This window comes from Chelonoidis abingdonii, chromosome 23, assembly GCF_003597395.2.
Source record: "Chelonoidis abingdonii isolate Lonesome George chromosome 23, CheloAbing_2.0, whole genome shotgun sequence".
Taxonomy (NCBI): domain Eukaryota; kingdom Metazoa; phylum Chordata; order Testudines; family Testudinidae; genus Chelonoidis; species Chelonoidis abingdonii.
This window is the reverse complement of record NC_133791.1, coordinates 16,678,333-16,702,554: the sequence shown is the minus strand read 5'-3', so window position 1 is coordinate 16,702,554 and position 24,222 is coordinate 16,678,333. Positions and strand designations below refer to the sequence as shown.

Here is a 24,222-nt window from a genome sequence, read left to right as displayed (position 1 = left end):
CAGTGCGAGAGGCAGAGGACGGAAGCCGTGGGAGAGAGGCAGAGGAAAGAGATGAATGGAGAGGTCGGAGAGGATACGGTGACAGGAGGCCGAGGGAGCAGCTGGCCGGCTAATACCTTAGCAGGGGAAGTGCTGGAAAGCAGTTCTGAGACAGGCCCTCCCGAAAAAAACCATCTTAGCAGCAGAACGGGCCTCCCAGTCCCAGGGGACAAGCAGCCTCCCGCTGCTTAGCTGCTGTCTTCCTGGATTTGCATGGCCCCATTGTGGGGCCTGGGTTGTTCCCCTTCTCAGCCAGCCAAGAAGAAGCCTGGGCTATCTCTGAGCGGGCTTGTGGGTGGCTGTGTTTACTCCATAAAATTAATCCCTAACAGTCTTGGCTTCCGGCCACTCTGTGCACTAAATTGGGAGCAGATTGTGATTAGATACCGCTGGTTGCTCGGGCATTTGGAGAAATGTTCTACAATGCCCTCGGGGCTCCCGGCCACAGACAGGGGGTGCAAGGGAAATACGAGGTGGGGAGGTGCTGTTGCTGAGGTTTTTAAAAACGGAATTTCCCCCTTGTCCCTCCTGCTATGAGGACCCAAACCATGTGATGGGCAGTGCTGGGCTGACTTCCCTGCTGAGAGTGGATGTGCACCTTCAGCTGAATTTTCCTCCAATCCCATGTCACTCAGTTAATGCAGCTCAGTCCTCACCCACTGCACCCCCCTGCTATTCCAGTCCTGGGGCCCCCCTACAGCTCTGCCAGTGCACCTCAATCCTGCCCCCTCTTCACCTCCTGCTACTCTGATTCTAGCCACTCTGGTGTGCAGTGCGCACTGCTGTTCCAGTCCTGGTCCCCCAAATACCACTACCAGTGTACCTCAGTCCTGACAAGCATGTGTTCACACACACACACACGCACACTTGCCAATGCACATCTGTTGTAACCTTCAGCTTTCCCTGCAGTTCCAGGCCTCGGTCACCAAGCAGCCTGACCCAATGCAATTCCCTCCTGACCAACTGCACCCATGGCTCCCCAGAGCTGGGACCTAACTGACAGCTCTGCCAACGCACTTCAGTCTTGTCCTGCAGACCCCTCCATCCTGGACCGTGCTGAGCACCCAGCTGCTCTTGTTAGGTTGCACAATAAATTTAAGATTTATCAAATGCCCTCTAGGAACTGCGTTAACTGGACCAATGCACTCATTTTACCTGTGACTTCCCCTGAATTTAAGCTCGTCTCTAGTAATAATAATTCATTCTCTTATCTAGTGCTTTCCATCAGCAGATATTAAAGCCCTTTATCCAGCAGGTCAGGATCATTATCCCCATTTTATACATGGAGAAACTGAGGCACAGAGAGGGGAAGTGATTTGCCCAGCAAGCACAGAATCCAGGCCTCCCTGAGTTCCAGTTCAGTGTCCTAACCACTAGAGCAGAATGCCAGGGGATGTGAGTGTAGCACTGCTCGCCCCATGCCTCTGCCAGACTGAGCTGTGCTGGAGAAGCGGCGTCGCTGTGGTTTTGTTTCCATTGCACTAGGACACTCCGGGGGAAAGCGTTTAGGGGCAGGGCGTGGCACCTGTTACACTCAGTACAGGTGAGCCCACCTGAGTGGGACGTGTCCTCGCTGCTAGTGACTGGTGGCTGTACCGCTGCTGGGGTGTTGGGGGAAATCTCTGATTGAAACCAGAATGATGCTTTGGGTGCTATAATGGAGGAAGGAACGGGGGATTCCAGTCCTGCTGGAGATACCCAAAGGAGCTTTCCCTGATCCATGGGAGGATCAAAATAACCGGTTGCTTGAGACCTTGACGAGTCAGAGAGATGATGCTCCTGGCTGGGTCATCTGCAGGGGTTGAATGCCTGAATGCATGAGCCTCTCTTGTTTGAGTTAGAGGTTGAGGTCCACGGAGGATGGAGTGGTGGACAGGGCACTAGAGTGGGACTTGGAAGATCTGGGTTTTATTCCCAGCTCTGCTGCTGTGAGACCTTGGGCAAGTCATTTCCCCCTTTGTGCCTCAGTTTCCCTATCTATAAAATGGGGATAAAGATACTGACCTCCTCTGTAAAGCACTTTGCGATCTACTGATGGATAGGGCTCCGTGATATTATTGGCATGGAGACAGTAGCAGATTTATGAACCTGTAATACCTGCTACAGCCAGTGGAGGGGGACAGAGCCACACTATTAGCATGGATATGAAAGCAGTAGCAAATTGACTACATAGACCATGTTGCACTGGGATTCCCAGGGGAAAAGGGTCCAATCTTTCATCTGTGATCTGGCCGCTTAGTTATCATGTTTCCTTCCCCCCCATCTAAAGTCCATTGATCCACCTAATTGTTACATCTTCTGGCAGGAGACGGGCTAGTGCCGGGGGCCCTGGAGACCTCGACCGAAGGGGAGGAGGAGCTAGGGGAAGCGTTTGATTTCGACGACAGTGAAGAGGAGGAAGAGGATTCCTCAGTAGGGGTCAGCAGCGCTAGCACTGAACCCAGCGTCGAAGTGGCCCTGCAGGCCCCGCCCAGGAGGCGTAGATCAGGAGTCGCTGCTGAGCCCCATTCGTCAGCCCAGCAGGAGAAGGATGGAGCGCCCCCTGCAGGGCAGGCTCAGCTGACCGACTCTGGATCGAGCACCAGCGCTGGTAAGTAGGGCTTTCAGCTCGTGTTAACGCAGGATGCTTCACCCCCAGCATCTCTCAGGGGTCTTTGCAAGACTCAGCGTTGCAATGGGACATGCTCAGCCTACTGGCCCCATTACAGAGCTGCAGAAGGAATGGATAAGAACCAGGTCCTGGGTCTCCATTGCCCTGTCCCGCTGGCGGTCACATACCCCAATGCAAAGTGAGTTTTACAAGCTACCCTCCTGATCTGTCAGGGATTGAGACCCAGTCCGCAATCCTTTGCAGTGCAGAGAATCAGGGCTGGCCTGTTTTGTATTTCTACTGCTTGCAGTTTTAGGCTCCTACCCAGCCAATGCCTCTCCATCGAAACCAGCCACTCCCCTCCCCCACTATTCCAGTCCTGGTGTCTCCCCACGTCCTTGCCAGTGTTCCTCAATCTTGACCCGAATCCTCGCCCACCCGCTTCCTGCTTTTCAAGTCATGGAACTCTACCATTGCCCTCAAATTCTGTTTAGAGTATGAGGGGAAACATATTTTTTTTCAGTCTCATTCCTGAGACATCCTACTGTAGAGCATACACGCTGGCCAAAGACCAAGCCCTTCCTGAGAGCTGGCTCAGGGACTGTCAATTTGAGTGGAACAGAATGCTCATTCACCCAAACTCAGGGTGAGGTTTTAAAAGTCTCCCTGAAACCTGTTTCAAACTCGCTTGGCACTGGATTGAGCACATCAAAGAATGCTTGAAAACGAAGCCAGCGTGAGTGGGATCTTCTTGGTGCTGCTAATAGTGGCCCAGCATGGAGGGTACATACGTTCTGCTTGTAAACCAGACACGCTGATATGAACCCTCATGCTTCAGGGCATAAGCAAACCCCTACTTAATGGAGGTCAGGAAGGAACTTCTTCTAAAACCAGGTTGTCCCTTAATTGTCCACTACTGGGATTCCTGCACCTTCCTCTGAAGTAGCTGATGATAGCCACTCTCAGAGACAGGCAACTGAGCAGGATGGACCCGTGCTGTAATCCAGCAAGACAATTCCTGTGGTCTTTTCAGCTCTGATTCTTGTTGTGCTTGGGTTAACGTGCTCTAAGATACCGACTTGGTTTCCTTCTGCTTTTTTTTTTGACAGATCCACTTGACACAAAGCTACAGACAGAGTAAGTGAGTCTAGATTTTATTTAAAAAACCACCCCAAACCCTTGGGTGCTTGTTGGGTTATAGCCAACGGGGGAATCCAGGGGGTGTGAAGTAGGGGATGAGAATGCAAATAGTTAATAGAACCCAAGATGCTTTGGTGGCAATGGAGAGACAAAAGCCTATCTCGTTACCATAGGGGTGCACAGCACATTTCATTAGGGTGTGCACCCAGGGAGCCCTGCCCTAGCCCCGCCCCTGCCCCGCCCATCTTCCCCCATCCACTCCTTCTACTTTCTGCCCCCGACTGCCCCCTCAGAATCTCCGACCCTCCCAACTCCTTGTCCTCTGACTACCCCTCCTGGGCCCCTGCCCCTAACTGTCCCCAGGACCCACCCCCTCTCTAAGCCTCCCTGTTCCTTGTCCCCTGACTGCCGCCTAGAACCCTACCCCCAACCTGTCCCTGACTGCCCCGACCCTTATCCACACCCTGCCCCAGCCAGAGCCCTGGACTCTCATGCCTATCCACTGCCCCCGTTTCCTGACAGGACCCCAGGACTCCCGACCCATACAACTCCCCCCACTCCTGCCTGCTCCAACCCCTCTCCCACACCCCTGCCTCCTGACAGCCCCCCACCCAGAACTCTCTGACTCATCCAACCCCCCAGCTCCTTGTCCCTGACTACCCCTCCAGGACCCCCCCCCACCCTAACTGCCTCCCAGACTCTCCTTGCTCCCTGTCCCCTGACTGCTCTGACCCCTATCACCCCCGCCCTGACAACCCTGGGACTCCATGCCCCATCCAACACCCCGTGCTCCCTGACTGCCTGCTCCAGAGACCCCTGCCTAGCCACCCCTCCATCCCACCCCTCCCATCCAAACCACCTGCTCCCTGACTGCCCCCTCCAGAGACCCCCGCCCTAGCCACCCGCCATCCCACCCCCTCCATCCAACCCCCCCCTGCTCCCTGACTGCCCCTCCAGAACCCTCCCGCCCCAACCCCCCCAGGATCCCACCCCCTATCCAACCCCCCTGTCCTTGTCCCCTGACTGCCCCCACCCCTTATCCAACCCCTCCGGCCTCGGACCCCTTACCATGAGGCTCCTAGCAGCATGTTCTGCTCTGCACAGAGGCAGACGCGCTGCCCCGCGGGAGTGCGCAGCCCTGGCCCCCAGAGCGCTGCGCGTGCGGCGGCATGGCTACAGGGGAGGGGGAAGGCGTGGGAGGGGCTAGTGGCTTGCTGCGCCCGGACAGTGGAGCCATTTCCCCACCCCTGCCTTAGGATGGGCCTGGGCACACCTGGCACACCCCCTGCACACGCCTATGCTCTTACATGCTGCCTATTGCTCTCCAGTGACCGTAAAGTCTAAGTCCAGTCTGGCATGCAGCTGCCGGTCACCTTCTTTTACCTTTTCCTCCTTGCTTGCTCAAAGGTGGGGGCCTGATCCCGCAAACATGTGCTCGCGTGCGTCACGTTAAGTGTGTGAGTAATCGTGCCGAAGTCAATGTGGCAACAACCCCTGTTTTTCCAGTCTGGGGACCTAACCGCTGCGGCCAGTGGGATGACTCACGTGCTTAAAGTTAAGCCCGTGTTGTAAGGGGTTGCAGGGCAGGGCCTCAGGCAGGAATTGTGCCTCTTGCTTTGCGCTGAAGGCTGGGGCTCAGGAGTCCTGGGGTCTATTCTTGGCTTTGCCACTGACTCACCCGCTGTGACTGGAACATCGCTGCCCCTCTCTGTGCCTCAGTTTCCCTGACGTGCTGTCGTCTCTCCCTCCCCGGCAGCTCTTCTCCCTGCTTCAGGATCTCACTGTGATGCGCAAAAGGATCCCAGGGCACAGGGCTATCAAGTGATTCTCCTGCTCCCCAGTGACTGGGTTTGCTTGTGGTTTGGTGAACACAATGGGAGCTTTCAGGGCAGCCTGAGCCTCCAGGGCGTATGAGGCCTGGGAGGTTTGGGGGAATGCTAGGTGTGGCCAAAGCAGAGCCCGTGAATTTCTGCAGTGCAACTCGGCTGCCCTCGCCTTTTGCACAGAGGTGCAGCTCAAAGGACAGGTCCCAGCCTGCCAGCCATGCCCGTCAGGGCGGGCGGTTTTACTCAAAATGGCTGGGACCAGTCAGAGGGCATCGCTTCCTGCTGGCCAAAAGCATGTTAAGACATCCCAACTTCCTGGACTTGGAAAATGTCTGCGGTTTGCTCCCTTCCTTTCCCCACTCCTTGTCTGTACTGTCTTGTGATGAATGGATCCAGTCCTTTCGCGTTCCCTGTAAGACTTGGCGCCAGCTGCTGGGCGGTGGTTTCCAGCACACGGTGCAGTTCTGGTGCATGTGTGTGCAAAAGTGCTTTAAAGTTCATCCCTGTGCACAGAGTGACCAGACAGCAAGTGTGAAAGATCGGGACAGGGGTAGGGGGTAATAGGAGCTTATATAGGAAAAAGACCCAAAAATCGGAACTGTCCTTATAAAATCGGGACATGTGGTCACCCTACTTGTGTGCTGCCCTGATCCTGCAGCTCTGGGCTGGGTTTGAGCAACCAGCAGGCTGTTCTGACTTACGCCAGCTGAAAGAGGTTGAAACCATAGTGAAGTGGTGTCCAAGGTGTATGGCAGAGAGGGCAGGGTCCTGGGGCCTGCTTGGAATGGAAGAGCAAGTGGGTTCTGCTGCCAGGCAATGTCTGTAAGGAGTGGGGATTGGTCCTGCTAAGGACTGGCCACTTTGTGACTCGGAGGGCTACTAGGCAGATTGCCAGAAGCCTGAGTGATTCATAACTGTACCGTGGTATTTACGGCCTTGCATCTCCAGTGCTCACAGAACTGGCTGCTGGTGGGAGACCCCCGAGACGTGCCGTTCGCCGGCTCTGCCTTCGCCTTGCATTTCCAGGGAGAGCCCTGTGACCGTCTGCCCCAAACGTGGAGACTGCCAGCTCCTTCGACCCTGCCCAGCGCTTTGGCCTGGTCTCTGGAACCTCAGCAGAGTGGCCACCTGATCCCCCCTCTGCCAGCGGAGCAAGTGAAATTAACAGGAGGGTGGCTGAGGGCATGTCTCCCTTGGGGAGCATCCTTCACCCGTCCTGTTACCTCTCCACCCCCATCTCCCTACAGGAGAGGCGTTCCACTCACTGCCGTAGTCCTTGAGCCAGCTCTCCTCGCAGTCTGGTCCGTGGGGTTGCTGGGGTGATGAAGGAGCGGGCACAACTGCCCTGGTCTCCATTGTGCCTTCCTCACTTTGGGACGGGCACCCCGGTTTCTCAGGTTGAGGGGCGTCAGGGCGCTGAGGGGTTGTACTTGGCCCTTGGGAGCCTCCTGCCTTAGCAGGACTGCACATAGCCCCTAATGAGTGCAGAGAGCTGGCCTGTCCATACGCCCCCGGCTTTCCCTGTCCTCTCTCCCACCTCAGCATCAGTCGGGCAATTGAAAGCTGTTAACCCTGCAGAGTGCTCCATAGCAGGCAGGCCAGCACCCCGAGCTTTCAGGCTCATGCACTAGCTGGAGGAGCCGTGCTTACTGTCCCAGAGGGGCCGGGGCAGTTTGCTTGGCTGGCACTTAGCAGTCAGATCACATGTCAGATTGTTGCTCGACTCCAGGCCTTGCGTCAGGGCCAAAGAATCCACAGCAGTTGCTCAGTGAGCAGCTGTAAACTGTGTTATTGACATCACGGGCTCTGTAGGGCTGGTGGAGTAACGGGCATGGGGAAAGGGAGGGCTCTGATTGCCCAGGGATTCACCTCTAGTCAGCTTATCCTGCGCCCATCCTGCTGGTAGCAGCACAGGATTATTGCTATACATGTTGTTATTATGACTTCATGAGCCAGGAGAGATGTAGGTCAAGGCTCTGCTGTGCTGGGTGCTGCACAGATGCATAGCAAGAGATAGTCCCTAGCCCAAACAGACAAAGGCAGGGAGGAAGAATTATCACCAATGGGGAATGGAGGCACAGAGAGATCAAGGGCTCGTCTGCACGAACAATTCATTTGTGGCACGATGGGATGTGCATCTATCTCATGCTAATCCTCTTTGAAAGGGGACAAGATCAAAGCACACTGCTGAAGAGTTAGTGCGTGTCAGCAGGGTCCTCTGGGACAGTTAGTCCATGGCAGGCTGGGGGAGGGTGGACTCACACCCCATCCTGCTGTGAATTAATTGTTCATGGAAACAAGCCCAAGTGACTGGTCCAAGGCCACCCAGGGAGTCTGTGGCAGAGCTGGGAATTGACCCCAGCTCTCCTGAGTCCCAGCACAGCCCCTTCACCACAAGATCACCTGAACTGGCTCAGAAGCAGATGTTTTATCCCCCTCTTCTTCTGTCTGTCTGGGCATTTAATCCTCACTCGGCAATAGTTCATCCCAACCCCCCAAATCTAACATCCTCCTCCCCCTGTATTTATTTTGTGGGTGAGCCCAAATCTGGATTGGGATCGGAATCAGTATTACTTGTTATGTGCACCCTCTGGGAGCCCCAGCCAGGGAGCAGTACCCCAGGTGCTGTACAAACACACAGCAAAGAGAGTTCCCAGGCAGCCTGTCCCTACCTCTGTACTAGGACAAATCACACATTCCCCCTCCTGCAACCCCGGCCCACCTCCAGATCTGAGCAACCCCGGGCTTTGGGACTGCAGCGTTCCCAGTGTGGATCAGGTTCTGAATTTTGCATCTGTGGATCCCTCATTCATCAAGACCAGTACGATAGCTCAGGTGACTTATCTCTCCAGGGTGGTGAGGGGAGCCTACAAGTGGGTGGTGCAGGGGGGCACTTTGCACGGACACTACAGAACGTCTTTCAGCTGAGGATCTCAAAGCACTTTTCAGACAGCGTTGTCAGTATCAGTATCCCCCTTCTGCAGGAATCAAGCCTAAATCTGAACAAACACCATATGTTATCAGGACGATACCAACGATCAGCTGGTTGAGGCAGGACCTGTCTCTTTGTTCTCTGTGTGTGCAGGACCTAGCACGGTGGGGCCCCAGGCGGTGACTCGGGCTCCTAGGTGTTATGGTAATACAAAGAATTAATAATACTCTAGAGCACTGACATTTCCTCACCAAGAAGGTACCTAGCACGGCTTTGACTTATCCCCCTAACTCAGCATCTGCGGGGTTAACATGGTACTCAGCTAGCGTTCTCCCCAGCTGCTAATAGCTGGCTTGTTTCACAGCTCGACCCCTCCCTCTTCCAAGGTGATAATTCAGGTGAGCTGGGAGGCACCCAAAGGAGCTGAATCTGTGTAAACTCTGTGGAGGGGTGGGCTTGTGCCACTGCTTGGAACAAAGGCCGCCTTTGTGGTGTTTGCCCCAGGATCTGTATGGATCACTCCAGTAGCTTTGCCTACAGGTGCTTCCGTAGGATGTTCCTGGCCAGGTAAGGGAGGCAGGTGAGTTGCTCTGGGTGTGTGAATGTTGCTTGATCCAAGTTCATGAGGCAGGTCACCGTTTGTCCTCTGAGAGCAGTGCAGGGTGGGGAGAGACCCAGGCCTGTGCTTGGTGCTATGACTCAGCTAGAACCTTATGGTAACTATTTCAGGGCTTTCTCCCCCCAGGTTTACAAGGTGCTTCCAATTTCTAATCCTCCCACCCTAGCATTTGCATCTCCCATGAGAGCTCCCCAGGCCTTTAGCTTCATCTCAAGTGACCCCTTGGCAAACATTTTAAAGGCTACGAAACATTCTCTTTGCAGGCTCTCCAGGCTTCCTGTCCTGTGTTCCAAAAAACCCTGTAGCGATGGGCACTGAAGTGTTTTTAAATCTTCGCTCTTCTCCTTTTACACTGCCTGGTCACCATTCTTTCACTCTGTATGGCTGGGACAAATTATTAATATTCATGGTTAGCAGCTAGAGGCCTCAGCTGAGATCAGAGCCCCATGGTGCTATACGCACATTGCAAGAGACCGTCTCTGCCCCAAAGAGCTTCCACTGTAAATAGACAAGGCCAAGAGAAAGGAAGGATGAGGCTTTCTACTGTATAGGTGGGAACTGAGGCCCAGCAAAGTTAAGCGACTTGCCCAGGGTCACACGTGGAGTCTGTGGCAGGGCAGGAATTGAACCCAGCTCTGCTGAGTCTTAACTCAGTGTCTAACCACTTGGCCATCTACAAGCAGATTAGTCTGTTTCCTTCTCTGGTTTGCATGTATGTCCATTGGTGCTGGTAAGGTCCCATCAAATTGTCCTTGGTACTGTCACCCACACTGAGATTCCCACGATCCGAATAACTGCTCCATTCTCTGAGATACATATTAGTTATTAACGAACATTAAAGCAATTCTCCCTCCCTGCCCCCATTTCATCTCTCATGTCCCTTAGCTCACCGCCCCGCAGGAAATAGGGTTTTGCAATGTTTGCATTGCAAACACAGGAATGTTTGCTGCTTAAACTTTTCTATTGAAATAGATAAATTCCTACAGGCCAGAAATGGCCTTTAAGCTTGATTTAGAAATGCCCTGTGGGTGGGCTGGGCCCCACCTTTCCTTACAAGTGCTCCCCTCCCCTTTCTCTTTGGCCTGCACTCTTGGGGTGGGTGTGGCTGCCTGCTGCAGAATCAGTCCTGTGACCTTTATCTTCAGTCTCCTCCTGCCTGGGGTGTCAAGGCTGTTTGAACCCCATTAGTGCTGCTGCATCAACCCAGCCCACTGGTCTGTTGTGATACAGGTGTTTAGACCCCCCGCACCTCTGTGCAGGCTGCCCAAAGCCTACAGAGAAATTGACAGGAGAGACTCTACCGGAGATTCCAGTAATTTGGGGGTATGACTTTTTCCCTGCATGGGAGTGGTATCTTAGGCAGGTCTCCGCTGGGTGCTGCTGTTACATCCGCCCCAGGAGTAGATTGTGCAACCCTGTCTGAGGGTGTCTGGTTCTTTCTCTCTCCATCCTGCCTCTCATTTCTGGTGCTTACTCCCCTGGCGGTTGGGTCATGCCGTTATCTGATCTCTGGGCTTACATCATATTGAATCCCAGCTGCAAAATCTGCCATCTCAGGGAGGCATTTGCCGCTGGGAGAATCTGCTGCAGATTTGAGCCTCCCCTCTTGCAGATCTGGTCTCCCCCACCCAACTGAGGCTGGGTTCACCCATCCCTGGTGGAGCAGCAGGACCCGGGTTGGTAACACAGGCATGGAATGCAGGGTACGTCTACACTGCAATTGAACACCCAGGCCTGGCCTGGGCCAGCTGACTTAGGCTTGGTGGGCTGAGGCTGCAGGGTAGTAAAATTGTGTAGAGGCTCAGACTGGATTCTGGGCTCAGGGACCCTTCTCTAAGTGTCTACACCACAATTTTACAGCCCCACAAGCTGGCGCAGGCCAGCCACCGGTGCTTAATTGCAGTGTAGACGTACCCCAAGGCACAAGTAGTGCCTCTTGGTAGGCTGAACTGGGTTCAAAGGGGCATCAGATCCATCTGCAATTCTCATCCTCCATTTGTGCAGCCTGAAGACCTGCTCCGTCTTGGCCTATGTCATTCATATGCACAAAAGAATTGGGGAGAGATTTTTCCTTTCTTCCTTCTGTATTTTCTTGTGTAGGGTCTTCGTTTGCTGGCTGACTGTGGTCAAGAGCATGGGGCTATGAGTCAGGGAAGCCCATGTCCTATTCCTGGCCCACTGTGTGTCACTTCCCTCCTCTGTGCCTGACTTTCCCCATCTGTACAATGGGGGTCACTCTGACCTACTTTTTAAAAAGTGCTTTGAGATCTGCTGGCAAAAGGTTCTATCTGAGTGCAAACTGTTAATGTTTTAAGTTTAAACTCCATACGGAGATGGGAACAGTTAGCTTCTTGGTGTTCTAGAGTAGATTACAGGCTTGTTTAGGAAGATGGGTATGCACAATACTTTACTTTTGTTCTTTCTTGTTTAGAATAAATCCATTTAGACTGGAACAGTTTGCTCTTTGCATGTGGAATATATATAACTGAGGCTCCCCTCTGCCTGTTTCATAACCAAATGATTTGGGAAATGCTTTTAGTAGAGCTGGTTGGAAAATAAGATTTATTTTTTTTCCCCCCCCCCACACTGGAAAATTTGAGTTCTGGGCAAAAAACTAACAACTATTTTGGCTGAAATTCAAAACATTTTGATTGGCAATCCTGCCAGGGTGCCTCATCAGAGTTGTAGTTTAGGTGCATCGTGCTTTCATTATCCTCCAGAGGCTTGCCTCTTTGTTTGGACTACGTGCCCCATGATGCACCAGCCTCACTTTATGGTGACAGGATGCAGTGCCCAATGGCTCGGTGCATGATGGGAGACGAAGTCCAGCTGGGACAGCCAGCCACAGAGAATGAAGGCAGGAGGCATCTGAATTATAACTTCCATGAGATGTTTCAGGCTTGAAATATTTCACATTTTGGCCAAGAGTGTCTCGTTTTGGGCATTTGATTTTTTTTCAATGAAAAATTTAAAATTTCTGTAGAAAGCAGATACTTTTGACAAAATATTCAGTTTACTGAAAAATCCATTTTTTTTCACCCATTAAAAGACCATTTTGGTGAAATTTTAGTCCTTTAATACGTTGTTCTGTCATGCATCGTGTTTGCCTAGAATTTGGAGCATATGTAATGGACTCCCCCCCGAGTAGGTTTCTAACCTAGGAACTTCAGCACTCTAACACGGACTCTGCTGCTGCCGCTGAAGGCATAAGTCACTTGGTGATTAGCAGTTGTAGGCTATTATCCTGGAGTATACCAGCTACTAGAGGGAAGAGTACCACCATCTCTGTGCTGAGGGGTGTGTATAGCAGAACCTGTTTCCCTGGACATGGCCTCCACCATTGCTAAGAGCCAGATCTATATTTGCATTGTCATCGGCGTGTAAGTAACATGACACACAAGGCTGAAGTCAATTAAACGCAGATCGCTTTAGAGCTTCGTTTGTGGTGTTTTAATGTCATCAGTTGTTCTGTCCTTCCTTCCTGCGCTGCTGGCAGCCACTGTTCCAGCTTCCTCACATCATTGGCAGGGTTGCCAACAGGGGTGGCTCTATGTATTTTGCCACCCCAAGCACGGCAGGGAGGTGGCTTTCGGCAGCATGCCTGCAGGAGGTCGACCAGTCCCTCGCCTTCAGTGTACCCACTGCTGAATTACCGCCGAAGGCGTGGGACCAGCGGAGCTCCCGCAGGCATGCCACCGAAGGCAGCCTGACTGCCGCCTTCACGGCGACCGTCAGACCACCCCTCCATGGCTTGCCGCCCCAGGTGCGCGCTTGGCACGCTGGTGCCTGGAGCTGCCCCTGGTTACCACCTCTGAGGGACAAAAAACTGGGATGATCCCATAAAACTGGCCAGCTGGCAGTGCACGCTGAGCGTCCTGACAGTTTTCCCAGGGCAGCTACGTCGAACAGGGGATCATCCTGGGAAAAGCTGGACAGGGGGCAGCTTTACCATTTGAGCCTATACCATGGCAGCGAAAAGCAGGAAGTGCTGAGAAAATGGACAGGGGACTCGTTGCTGGCGGCTGGGAAGAGGTAGCTCAGAATCAATGGGAGCTCTCAGTACTGGAGGGGGAGCGGAAGGGCTGGGAGAATGCTTGAGGCAGTAATCACTGAGCACTTCATGCCTGTCTATATTTTCTTCCTTTGGCCTGAATTTACCATGTCTCTGCACTTCATGTTGTCCTTTACCCCAGAGCAAAAGGCCCGTGGCTCAGAAACGGCAGCGTTTCACACCTGCTTTGCTCGGGTGGGAAAGGTGCAGGGCAGTGGTGAAACAGGCCCTGTGTGTTTGCACGGCAGGGCAGTTCAGGCCCAAGGAGTCAGGATGCCTGTCGTCTTCTCGCTAATGCTGCTTTTGGTTCCTGGCGTGATGTTGGGCCAGTCACTTAAGCCTGAATTTTCCAAAGTGCTGAGCTCTCAGCTCTAGTTGAAGAGGAGCACCCCTGAGAGGCAGGCCTGTAACCTTGCTGCTGCAGCTTCCCATCTGTTCAATGGGGATAAGAATCCTGATGCCTCCCAGAGCTGCTCCGAGCCTGTACTAAATTTCTGCAAAGCAGCTAAGCTCCTCTGATGGACGCGAGGTGAAACGTTTCCTAGAGGCATTGCGAAGGCTTTTCTCCTCCTGCCATCTGGGCACCCCAAAAAGTCTTGGGAGGAGATAGCTGGGATCCAGAGAAACATTCCCTAATTTGATGGCTGTGAAACCTGCCTGGAGACACTGAAAACTCCGGCTGTCTGGTCTCGGGGCTGGCGTACCCTCGCACATACGTTCTGGATGCAAGTCACTGACATGCACTGATGTTCCAGTGTTACAGCAACCTCCGTGCGTGGGGATCCCTGCATTGCCTGGTCTCAGAGAATGACCTGAGTCACGTGTACGTGGGTGTGTATCCGTGCAAGGCAGGTGTTGGGCTGTTAGATGAAGCCTGAAAGGTGGGAGTGTGGGTGGCATTAGTTGGGCACCACGGCAACCCTGTGCATACACAACCCCATTTGGTATGGCTGGCGAGAGGCAGGCAGGAGCAAGGGAAGCCTTGACTCTGGCTACTAGAATGACGCAGGGGCGGGACGTTCTGTCACCAGACAGCTTGGGGCTGGTTGCAAGAGCTGGGGAAGTCCCCAGCAGCCAGAGCATGGGGCCTGTGGCAGGGCGATCTGCCTGCCCATCTGGTCGTGCCGCTGGGAAGGCAGTCAGGGAAGCCCGGTGAATTTTTCTCTGCAGAACCTGAACTGGTTGCTGGTGTTAGAAGCCAGCTTGGTTCCAGTGTTTGCCTCCCCACGGGCCACCTGAGCAACACCCCTTCCCCTCCATTTCTAGGTCTCTCCTGGCATCACTTCCTCGCAGTTCTTCCTGCTATTAAATGCCTGCATTTGGAGTGTTTTCACACCATGATGCTTGGCCCAGTGCCTGTGGGGATGGGGGGTGGGCCAGGAGATTTTGGTGGTGGAGGCTAGAGGAGATATGAGCATTCTGAAGGAAGCTTATGCAGGCACCTATAGATGCGGCTCATGGGCTCAAACCCAAGTTAGATCAGAGGCTGTTTTCCTGGACTATTTACCCCAGCGTGTTAGTTCTGTCCCTGGTAGTGCTGGGTCTGAATTGCAAGAGTTTCGCTTCAGGTCTCAGCACTGTCAGCGTGTCGGGGTGCTCAGAGCTGGGATTCTGTTTGAGGGATGCAAGGACAGTTGTGGTCTGCAAAGCTATATCCACAGCAGGTCATAAGTTCCTTTATGAATAGCAAAAATATTAAAAGGGGATTTCTAACAGAGTTAAAGATGTTAGCAGGCTGGTTCTGCTTATGATGGGCAGATAACTGTTTAACCCTGAGCCCCTAATGGCATTCAGAGGGAACAGGCTTTAATGCGCTACATCATGGTACTGGATTTGCTTTTTATTGTTGTGATTCTTCTTCATTTAATGTTTTTGACCAAATGTCTCCTTTCTAAAAGCAAAACTGATATTAGATAAGCTCAAAGGAGCAGCAGGTAGCTGCATTTAAAGGTTAAGTAGGTTAGCTGGTTCAATTTGTGGTAGTTGGAGTGGGACGGCCAGGGCATTTCAGTACATTGTGTTCTCTAAGTTTCCCCTGCAGATTCAGCTAGAGAAGTTATTCTTCACCCCTTGTTCTAAATTGTTGCATAGCGTGGCTGTGTGCTACAGCCCAGAGGTGGCTGCATTTCGAGAGTGAGCGAAGGGACCTCAGCAGGTAGGAACTGATATGTCTGATCAAAGGGTGGAAGCCTGCTGTGATCCTGTAGGTTTAAAGGTTTCAGAGGGGTAGCCGTGTTAGTCTGTATCAGCAAAAAGAATGAGGAGTATTTGTGGCACCTTAGAGACGAACGAGCTTATTTGAGCATAAGCTTTTGTGGGCCCATGAAAGTACTCCTCATTCTTGTTGTAGGAGTAAAGATATAGAGCGTTGTTAAACACACTTAAAAAATGATTGTTGTTATGGTAGCATCTAGCCACCCCTCTGAGCTCACTGCCCTGTTGTGCTGGGTGTGGCACAGATGCATAATGAGAGACAGTTGCCGCACTGAAGAGCTTGCTGTTCAAATATCCAACATAGACACAACCTGGAGAGGGGAAACAGGCAGGTAGGTGAAGGGACTCGCCCAAGGCCACTCAGCAGGTCAGTGGCAGAGCTGGGAGTAGAAGCTAGGTCTCCAGAGTCCCTGTCTATTCTAAAATCAATATTAAGACTATGTAGCCACCCGAGGCTGTTTCCTCCCATGTCAGGCTCCTGGTGTCTGTCGCTGTTTCTCACACAGCTCTTGACGGACATCCAGGGCCTCTGATCCGGTTAATGGGTTCTTCTCTCTCGTCCTGCCAATACGGGCTTTCCTCAGCCCATCTAGAAGGCAGCCATGAGCAGAGGAAGTTTAAGAGGCGGGGCGGTGGTGCTAGATGTCATCTTGACGTTGTTGCTCCTGAATCCAGCAGCAGTTGCAGGCAGCCGGGAGTGATGCAATGAGGGTGGAGGAGATGCTGCCTGCTGAAGGGAAGAGACAGCGATATTGCTCAGCTGGCTGCATCGGGATCTCTCAGTCAGCACAGCCAGCGTCTGTCCACAGCTCAGTGCACACTGCAGTGCAGAGGAGGGTGGGCGTGTGGCTGAAGGGAAGGGTCTCTGGATCATGCCAGGGGAGGATTGAACCGGGAGCCGCGGTGATGGGTCTCCTGACAGGTCTGGAGAGAGGGGTCTGATTTCTGGACTGGTGTGCGTGGTAGGCAGTGTCGGTATCCCTGCTTTTCCCAAGGAGAGCAGGACTCTTCGCTTTGCTCTGAAGGTACGTGAGGAGGCAGGTGCCGCTTCCTGAGTTGGCTGCAGGGAGAATGGATGGAGGCAGCAGAGGCTGTTGGAAAGGTGCATACCCTGCCAGTCCTATGCTGACAGTACAGGTAGCTGTATTGCCACCACTAGGTAGGGACGTGCTCCTTTGGTGTTCAGGGGGCAGACATCCAACAGGGGACTCTTGGCCCTGTTGCGGGCCTGGCACCAAAACTGGGGAAAACAGAGCCCTCCCTGACAGGCGTGTTTTGCCAACAGATTGGAAAGTGGGGACAAGTGAGACAAGGCCTGACTGGAGGGCTGAATGCAAGGCCCGTCTCAGTCGGCAGGGAGACACCCTCCCAGATTTGGCTCAGGCCGTCGGTGGTGATGAAGTGCAAATTTTCTGTGATATTTTTATGGGGTGGGATGGAGAGCTGATGTGTGCCTCAGTTTCCTCTATATTTTGCATGGCTACCTGGTGGGTGGAGAGAAGGTCTAGATTTGCTCTCTGGGCTGCTAGGAGACATAAGGAGGTGTGTGTGTGCGCGTGCATGGGGGTGGGGTGGGGTGGGGGGAGGCTTCTCACCTGGAAACTGACTAAGGTCAGACAGAGCCAGAGCCTGCACCTGGGGCTGGGCTCATTACAGCTTGGTCTGGCCTGACCAGGACAGACTGAGCTTTAACCTTAGTTTCCCTGTGCTCCCCTAAGGGCTTTCAGCTTGTGCGTGCCAGGGGGCTAGTGAATGGTTACCTGGTTTGGGAAAGGCTGCCTGGCACTATAAATACTCAGAGCATTGCTCCCTGAAAGGCTCCTCCTGCAGGAGTCTGGCTTGGCTGGATTCGCTGCAGGGAGCCCTGTTGAGACAGTGGGATTGCTGGTGCCACCGACAATGTAGGAAGCTGTGGGTCTTCCCTGTGCGGGTCTGTGTGGGTCCTGCCCGGCCCCAACTACAGGCCAGGGCACAGACCTGGCCTTGTGACTTGGACGCTTCCCCTGACATTTTATTCAGTTAATGGAGCTCAGGCTCAGAGCTCAGACTGGTGGCTCGGTCTGGCTTTAAGTCCTGTCCACCCATCGCCCTCCTGGTTTAAAGCTGAGATGTTCGTATGTTGGTCCAGCTCGTGTGGGGCTGGTCCATGCTAGCCCGTCAGCCAGGTGTGGATGCCTCCTGCTTGCGACGCTTCCCCAGAGTGCTGCGGCGAGCCACGTTCTGTGATGCGAAGGCACATTAGGGGATGGATGTCGACTTTGCTTATTTCCCTAGTTCCATGATGGGGATTTGAACCTGGATTGCAGCTTCCCTTTAGGGCTGGGGAGAGGCCGGGTGTGTTCACTCCGTGCAGTATTTAGAGCCCCCAGATGCAGCTTTAATAGCTGTTCAGGTAATACCGCGGGGAGAGGGCACAAGGAGCAAATGTGTTTGTGTCTGGAGACTTTATAACCCACCCCCTGCTCCCCAGGTCTGAGTTCATGGCTGGGTCTGCCCAGTTAGGTCATGTTCCTGCAGGGCTGGGAGAGGCAGAAACCTTCAAGGATGCCCCCCGGGGAGTGTCACCAGGACACTCCATCAGCTGCTGTCTGGGAAACAGCCCCTGTGGCTTTGATCTTGCTGGCTGCTCTCAGACATCCTGTTCCATCCCACACACTCCAGCCCTCCCTCCCCTTTCCCAAAGCTCGGACACAGACCTGCCTCCCCTCTAATACTGATGGAAGCCCCCCCGCTTCTTGCACTGAGTTTGAGAAATTCTTAACCCCTTCCATGCCGGATGATGGGCCCAGTTTGTCTCGCAAATGAGTGGACATCCCTGGGACAGCCTGCTGTTGCCTGCTTCAGGTGGCAGATGGGCTTAGAGGATGGGATGATGTGCTGGCGTGAGTTCTGATGCTTATTTGCCTTTCCGAAAGGATGGAACATTAGACTGGAAATCTCGCAAGGGGGAGGTTCTTTTCTGTCTCTCTTGGCCCTTCTGCTGCCATCTGGCACCTGGGATTCCAGTGCCGCCGCCTGCACACGAAAAATAATGGAGGAAGGGCACAGCTAATGGAGCTCTTCCAACCTCAAGAGTTAGACTGAAGCTTTGGCTGAAGGTTCACGGCAATTCTTTATCCAAACCTGTTTGTCCAGCCCTGCTGGGTATCGGGAGGGTGCTATTTGTAACGCTTGTGGGCCTCAGGCCGTACAGATGTAGTGGGAGCTGGTCTCTGCCACTAAGAACTTGCAGTCTAGTGGCAGAAAAAGTAAATATTATCCCCACTTTACAGGTGGGAAACTGAGGCACAGAAAAAGTGATTTGCACTCAGTCAGGCGGGCAGTCCGTGTCAGCACTGAGCAGTGAATCTTGCTTGTGTCTGGAGAAGGATCTTCAGAAGAGAGGAACTTGGATCGCAAGCTCTTTGGGGCTGGGACTGCCTCGGTTATCTGTCTGTGCAGCGCCAAGCGCGCTGGTGTTAAGGCGCTTAGGTGCTAGCACAGTACTGGTAAGAATCAAGGCGGAAGGTAGATTCCAGCCCTAAGGAGCGAGCAAGCTTGGGGTGAGGGCGAGAAAGGAAGAGGACTGACTCTCATGATGGGGTGAGAGTAACCCAGGGGAGGAGGTAGTGAGCGCAATGCAGAGAATGGGGAAGGGATGCCCTGTTGGAGAGGAGAGTAGAGGAAATAGGTTGAAAGCAGCCAAGGGGGGAAAAGACACCGGGAAGAAAGAGGCAAGTGGAGTGAAGCAGTGGCGAGTGTGCACATGAGGAGGACATGCTGGCGGTGTAGGGGTGGCGTGCTGGGACCTGCAGCGTAACTGGACGGCGCCAGTGCTGGGAGTCAGCTCTGGTAGCTGTAAGTGGATGCACTTGTAAGCAGCCCTGCTTAGGGGTTTGCACCTTCAGAGCTAAAAGCCATGAGCTCCTGTTGCTGCCGTTTACGGGGCGACTCTCGGAGCTGGAAGCAGTAGGAGACTCGCTAACCTTTTACACGGGCCAGCCACTAGACAGAACAAAGACCCATCGTGTCTTAGTGTGGCTTGCCCGTGCATGTCACCCTCTCTGGGTGCAGTTTAGCTATGGAGGAGCCCAGTCGGCAGCCAAGCAATTCGAGTGTGGCCATTGCGTTTGCTCACAGCTGGCCCTTGCTGGTCAAGTTGGTGGATCTGCACTTGCCCAGCGACAGCTCATAACTTCCCCCAAACATCCCCGTGCGCTGGCTGCCTATTGCGCCTGCCTGACCACTCACAGTGCTCTTCCCGCCCTAGGTTCCTGACGGTGGTCAGCAATGGGGACGTGGTGGGCAGCTCCCACACTGGGACTCGGACCTGCAGCTGGAGGAGGAAGAGCACCCGGCGAGGTAAGGTTCTGACACCTCTTTGAGCTGGATGGGATGGATTCGACTCTGGATTCCTTCAAAGAGTCTCATGTGATGTTTGATCAGCTTTGGTGTGCCCTGGAAAGGCTGGGATTCCTGCCTCCCCAACACAGATGGAATAACATGGCTTCTCCATCCCAAATCCTGGCTCTGTTGAAACACTGGGCATGTCTGGGGCCAGACTTCAGGGTAGCAGTTACAGTGCCATAAGTAGGGTGCTGAGAATTTGATGGGTTGAAATCGGAGAAGTGTCTGATCCAAAGAACCGATTCAAATTTGGGGTCGTTGGGGATCTGCACTTGGGCTTAGATCTGGATTTCACAGCTGGCCGCAATTTCTCTCTCATCTGGGCCACGCCCCCAGAGCTGAAGGCCCCCTGACTGACTTTGCCTTGAGATGTAGACTTTGTAGCCCTGGCCTGTTGCTCCTTAGAAAGGAGCCAGGATCGAGTCCTAAAACTCAGCTACAGATTTTTGAGCTCTCCTTGCAGAGGCTTCAGAGAGAGGGGGCAGGATCTAGCATTTGTCACTGAGACACAAAATGCACCGAGAGCAGCATATTGAGGGTTGGTGCTGAAACATCAGATGTTCCAGACAAGACCCACTATCCGTTGTGTTCTGGTTGCACTCGAGAGGTCCCTTGTGGTTGGCCCTGTGCAGATACCCAGTGAGTGACAGTCCTGGCCCAGAGTTGACCATCTAAATAGGCAAAGCGGGAAAAACAATCCCAGAGGTGAAGTGACTTGGCTGCCGGGTCAGTGGTTGAGGCAGGCATAGGGCCCAGGTGTGTGGACTCCCAATCTAGTGCCCTACCCACTGGGCAACGCTGCCACTTGGGAGCCAGGAGTCAAAGTGGGATGTCGCTGAAGCTCTTGGCAAGTTCTCTGCTGGATTCAGGTTCTTCTCCACAACTTGCCCTGTGTTGCTTCTCGTTCCAGGTGAACGGTTTGAGTTCCCGGCCCTGGAGGAAGATGTGATCTATGATGATGTCCCATGTGAAAATCTGGACTCTGATCCGTACGGTATGGAGCCACCCAGAATTTTGCTCTGAGCAGAGATGCCTTTCACGCCCTTCACTCCCACATGCTGTCCTTGGCTATCTGTCTTGTCTCCTTCCTCTCATAGCCCCTCCCATCCAAGGATCTTGGAGCTCTTACATGAGTGTTGAGGGGATGGGTAGGTGCGAAGAGCTCCGTTTTACAAATGGGGAAACTGAGGTGACGTGACTTGCTCCAAGGTGGCATGGTGATTCGGTGGCAGAGCTGGGACTAGAACCCAGGAGTCCTGACTCCCACTCCCCTTCTCTAACAGGGCCATTTCCCTGCCTCCTTCAGGAGTTACCCTGGCCTTTTAGAAGCCACTGTTGGTCTGTGGATTACTTGGTGCTCCCGAGTCCTTTCAGCCTGCTTGGAGCTAAATCAGAATCTCTCTGGAAGCAAAGGGCTAGGTCATCAGTTGGGGTGATTAGTGTAACTTTACTAATGCCAATGAAGCAATGCTGAGTATCTGCCTTGCCGTCTCCTGTCCACCCTTCCAGAGCTGCCGATTGACTATAGAGGAGGGGGCTCTTTGTGGCTGGCAGTGGGGGTAGGGTGTGTGTTCTGTGCCACTTCAAAGAGATTCCTGGGTAGAGGGAGGGATAAAGCAATTGAGCTTTTCATGCCTTTAAAACACAGCAGCTTTGGGTCTGTACCCGCAGCCAGCCTGAGCCATAAAGGGCTGGCTGGGCACCAGGAAGGGAAAGGGGGATTCTGCATTTAATTGCACTGAATTAATAAATTCCTGCTGCCTGGGATATGGGAATGAGCAGTGGCTTCAAGACCAGAGGACACAAGGAAGAGGCTATTTGGAGATGCTTGTGTGAGTAGGTCAGGGCCTCGTAGGCCATATCTACCCTACAGCTTATGTCGGCAGAACTTCTGTTGCTCAGGGATGAGAATAAACCACCCCCCTGAGCGAAGTTACACCGACGTATGTGCGGGTGTGGACAGTGCTGTCAGTGGGAGAGCTTCTGTTGCTGACATAGCTACTGCCGCTCGCGGGGGCTGGAGTAGTTAAGCCAGCAGGAGAGCGCTTTCCCATCGACTTAGAGCGGCTACATTAGAGACTTTACAGTGATGCAGCTGCAGACTCTCCAGGGTAGCCAGGCCTTTCGGTTGATGGCACCTCCTTCTTTGTTTGCTGTGTTGTCGTAGGCGTGTTGGTGCCGGGTTATTATGGAGACAATGCAGGTGAGGTCATATCTTATCTTCTGTTGGTGGGCGAGACCAACTTTCTAGTTTATCCAGAGCTCGTCTTCAGGTCTGGGAAAGGCACTCCGAGCATCACAGCGAAATTCATGGTGGGACGAGTGTTAAGTAGTTAGCACCTATTTCTAGGGACCTGTCAAGGTAAAGTGGCTGGTTAATATGTCTCCAATCATGGTGGGAGGGAACAAATTGTTATAATAAGCTATAAATCCAGGTTCTCTATTTGGTCCCTGATTTCTAGTGTCTAGCAAAGTTTATGAATTTAAACTCCCAGGCTCGTCTTTGGAAGGTGCTGTGCAGGTGTCCGTTGAGGACAAGGGCTGAGAGGTCAGATACAGAGTGATCGTTTTGTGAACAGTGTTTGTCCTGGCTGATTTTTGTCTTTTATCATTTTCCCGTGAGAGTTTCTTCGAGAGCGTAGTGATTGTCTGGTTTCACCCACATAGTTGTTGTTGGAGCATTTAGTGCACTGGATGAGGTACACCACACATTGTGTGGGACCTGTGGATCTTGAAGAGTGTGCTGTGGGGGGTGTTATGTCTGGAGGGTCTGGTGCTGCTTTGAGTTGATGGGCCTGGGTCTGTGGGGAGCTTGCGTCTGAAGATGAGCTTGGAGAGGTTGGGGAGTGGTTTGAAGGCCAGAAGCGGGGATTCAGGAAAGATTGCTTTCAGGATATGGTCCCTGGAGGGGTATTTCCATATTGAAGCAAGTTCTCCCAAGGGAGGACTGTTCCATAATGTAGTTTACTTCTCTGGTGGTGTGTCCTTATTTGGTGAAGGTGATATTTAATTGTGTGAAGGTGTGTATCCTGGACTTTCTCCTGGGGGCATATTCTGTGGTCTCTTGGAGCTTATTTGGTGGCCTGGCTGTAGATAATCGTTTTCTTGGTGTATCTAGGATGGTCACTGGATCTGTGGAGGTAGGTGTGGTGATCCGTGGGTTTCTTTGTATATAATTGTCTGTAGGGTTCCATTGTTGAAGCTGCTTATGGTGTCAAACATGTTGATGGTGGCGTGGGAGTGCTCTAGAGAGAGTGCAGTGGATGGATGGTGGTTGTTGAAGCTGTGGTGGAAATCTGAGGGAGTTTAGATCATCTGTCCAGAGGATGAAAATATTGTATGATCTTAGGTATATAACATCTCAGGCTCATGAGACTGACTTGGGGACCTAGAATATCCATCTGGAGCTGCTGGCAGCCTCTAGCTTGGATGCATTGCAAGGGGGAGTCAGTCCCCCGCCGTCACTTTCGGTGCTGGGTAAGCTCTGGTTGAGATCTGAAGCATGGCCTAGTGGCTAGAGCAGTGGGCTGGGACTTGGGAGATTTGGGGCAATTCCTGGCTCTGCCACAGTCTGTGTGACCATAGGCAAGTCACTTCGGGCTGAATGCTCGAAAGGAGTTAGACCTTGACACTGAGTGTCACCCGACATAATTTTAGGTGCCTGGAAAAATCACGGTGACTCCCAAAGCCTGAGTTAGACGCCTACACTTCTGTACAACACAGGGGGAGAGCTGGGCACCTTTGACTGCAATTCATGCACTGCAGGGAGCTGCCTGAGTTAGTCAGTGGGAGATGCCGACCGGAGGGGTGGGCCATCTAGGCTCCCACGTCCAGGCTATAGGGAGGTGCCTATTTCTGCTTAGCAATTCTGCAGCCAGGAACTCTCTCTTCAGCGTTAGGCACCTTATGCCATTTTGGAGGGGCGTGCTACCCGCCTTACAGCTTTAAGCCCAGTGATTAGTGCAGAGAGGATTGGAACAGGGCTCTCGCAGCTCTGACCACTGAGTTATGAGATATTCAGATAGGGGCTCCCCCCATCTCACCTGTTGAAGCAGGCCCGCTGTGGAGAGATAATGACGGAGTGGTTGGAGCAGGAGGACAGGACCCCGGGGTCTCCCATCTGGATGCCCGAACCACTGGATGACAGAGACATTCTCCCTCTCGCAATGACCCTAAGAAGCTCCTCTTCCTCCTGCCAGGTTTTGAATGGGCCCAATCTGGTCAGCGGGCTGAGAGGGTGCCTACTAGACTGAGCCTTGAACGCACTTAGGCTGCGAACGCCTGTCTTCCCTGGGGTGGGAGTCGGCAGGCATCTGCACACCCACAGGGAGGCAGCAGAGAGAGACACAGGGGCTGAGGGAACTTTTACCCTGACAGTTTAGGGGCTGAGTGAATTTAGGTGCCTGAAATAGAGACTTAAGCGCC

General features: G+C 53.2%; 1 protein-coding gene across 1 annotated transcript in view; it reads left to right on the top strand.

Moving 5' to 3' along the window:
* Positions 1-24,222, top strand: part of ARHGEF10L (Rho guanine nucleotide exchange factor 10 like) — a 182,730-nt gene that overhangs the window by 58,874 nt on the left and 99,634 nt on the right. The window contains 4 exon segments of the mRNA XM_075060365.1: positions 2,345-2,629; positions 3,739-3,766; positions 19,661-19,752; positions 20,708-20,791. Of these exon segments, the coding sequence (XP_074916466.1) occupies positions 2,345-2,629; positions 3,739-3,766; positions 19,661-19,752; positions 20,708-20,791 (489 nt within the window).